Here is a 1,736-nt window from a genome sequence, read left to right on the forward strand (position 1 = left end):
GAAAGACATATGTAATAGAAATCAGTCCGGGTAAATGCATGGTGTAGTCAAGCATATCCATGGGGAAGCCATCTCTGTTGAAATCGGAGCCCACCTCTGCCCCACGAAACATGTCTTTCCCTACTGTTAAATCCAACTATTAATTAACCAATCAATTCTCTTACCCGCCTTGGTACACATTTTCTTCATGGACTTTTCATGCTCCCAAATTAACAATTCGAATTTCCTCTAGATGCATACAAGAACAGGATACGGCCACAAAGTACGTACAAAACCATTCGCCTCCATCCGTCCACCAATCAATTAATATAGTCTCATCCATTATCCCATGTAGTCAAATTCATAACCGCCCATCGAGCATAAATATCCACTACTAAATCCATTCGTCCATGCACACGTTTGGCATGCATGGACGCATGATGCATTCATGATCCATCCATTTGCCCTCTCCCCTCCCCTCCCCTCTCCATTTCTTCAACACCAACCACCTTCTTCTACCGTCGTCTCTATCACGCCAAGAAGAAGCACACCGAGAGACTAGTAGGATACCGTTGGTCCATCCCAAGAAGCACACCCATAATTTCTTGATTCGTTAGCTACCTTAGCTAGTTGGTTTCTTTGGTCTTGCTCAAGGGTGTACATGGGGCAGGAAGAAGAAGCGTTGCCGCCGGCCGCCGTGGCTTTCTCTTGGGAGCACGATCGGGGCGTGCTCACCATTGAAGGCCGCGGCATGCCGGGGAGCCTGAAGAAGGCGCCAGCCACCGTGTTCTTGTCATGGGAGAACGATCCGGCCGCCGCGAAGCCGACAGTGAAACCGCGCGGCGTGCCGGAGAACCCGAGTAAGGCGCCGGCGCCGGCGCGGCTGCTGTCTGTTCCGCCGCCGCCAGGCCGGCCAGCCGCGAGGGGGGTCTCCCGCGCCGTGCGGCCGGAGGACGACCCGTTCCTGGCGGCGTACCTGGCCTGCACCAAGAGCACCGGCCGCGGTGACGGCGGGAAGAAGAGGACGAGCGGTGCGCCGGAGCCTGAGAAGGGCCAGAGGCGGTTCTCGTGGGGGCTGGGCCGTCTGTCCTGCAAGAGGGACGATGGCGCCGTGGTGCAGAGCATGGTGAAGGTGGCCAAGCTGCCTGAGGTGGATCCTAGGGATGCTTGATTGATTTGATTCTCTCTTAATCGATCATCATCTTCTTCTTAATTTCGTATGGTTTGTAGTAGTGCGTGCTGTTGGTTAAGGTTGATCAATCTTGTGACGAACTTTGTGATTATGAGAGCTAGAAAGTTTAAGCCAGAGAAAGAAAGAACACTCTGTGTCTTCTGGATTCAGAATATGTTAGTTCTGCAACTGATTTGCAGCAGCAATCTTCATCTTTCTATCTTCTGGAATCAGAATATATATTTTCTTTCTATGCATCTTCTTTCTTCTTCTGGGATAGATAAATTGATTGCCATGACAATGACTCTGTCGACTTTCTGTCAGTGTCAACTTGACAGGGACAGAGGTTGACCGAGACTTGGAACATTCCATTGTTTCTTGTGTGTTGTGTTGGTTGTGACTTGTGAGTATATGGATATACTGAATTTGAAGCACTGATTCGATGGTAATGAACGGAATAATCAGTTACAGATCAAAGAGATCTTAGTCAAAAGTAGAACTGCTGCTGGTTGGAGGTATCTAAATCACAAATAGAGTGCAACTGGCAGAGATACACTAGTACAGTTAGATAATAAAATATCATTCA

The 1,736-nt window shown here is 49.3% G+C and overlaps 1 protein-coding gene across 1 annotated transcript; it reads left to right on the plus strand.

The window, feature by feature from the left end:
- The first annotated feature begins 266 nt into the window (after nucleotides 1-266).
- LOC127336028 (uncharacterized) lies at nucleotides 267-1,534 on the plus strand. Its single transcript, XM_051362770.2, has one exon. The coding sequence runs from the start codon at nucleotides 641-643 to the stop codon at nucleotides 1,148-1,150; it is 510 nt and encodes a 169-aa protein (XP_051218730.1). The 5' UTR covers nucleotides 267-640; the 3' UTR covers nucleotides 1,151-1,534.
- The last annotated feature ends 202 nt before the right edge of the window (nucleotides 1,535-1,736 follow it).

The sequence above is a fragment of the Lolium perenne genome, chromosome 2 (assembly GCF_019359855.2).
Source record: "Lolium perenne isolate Kyuss_39 chromosome 2, Kyuss_2.0, whole genome shotgun sequence".
NCBI lineage: Eukaryota > Viridiplantae > Streptophyta > Magnoliopsida > Poales > Poaceae > Lolium > Lolium perenne.

What these genes read in the sequence shown, in the direction of transcription:
- LOC127336028 (XM_051362770.2), top strand. Translation starts at nt 641, where the DNA reads ATGGGGCAGGAAGAAGAAGCGTTGCCGCCGGCCGCCGTGGCTTTCTCT.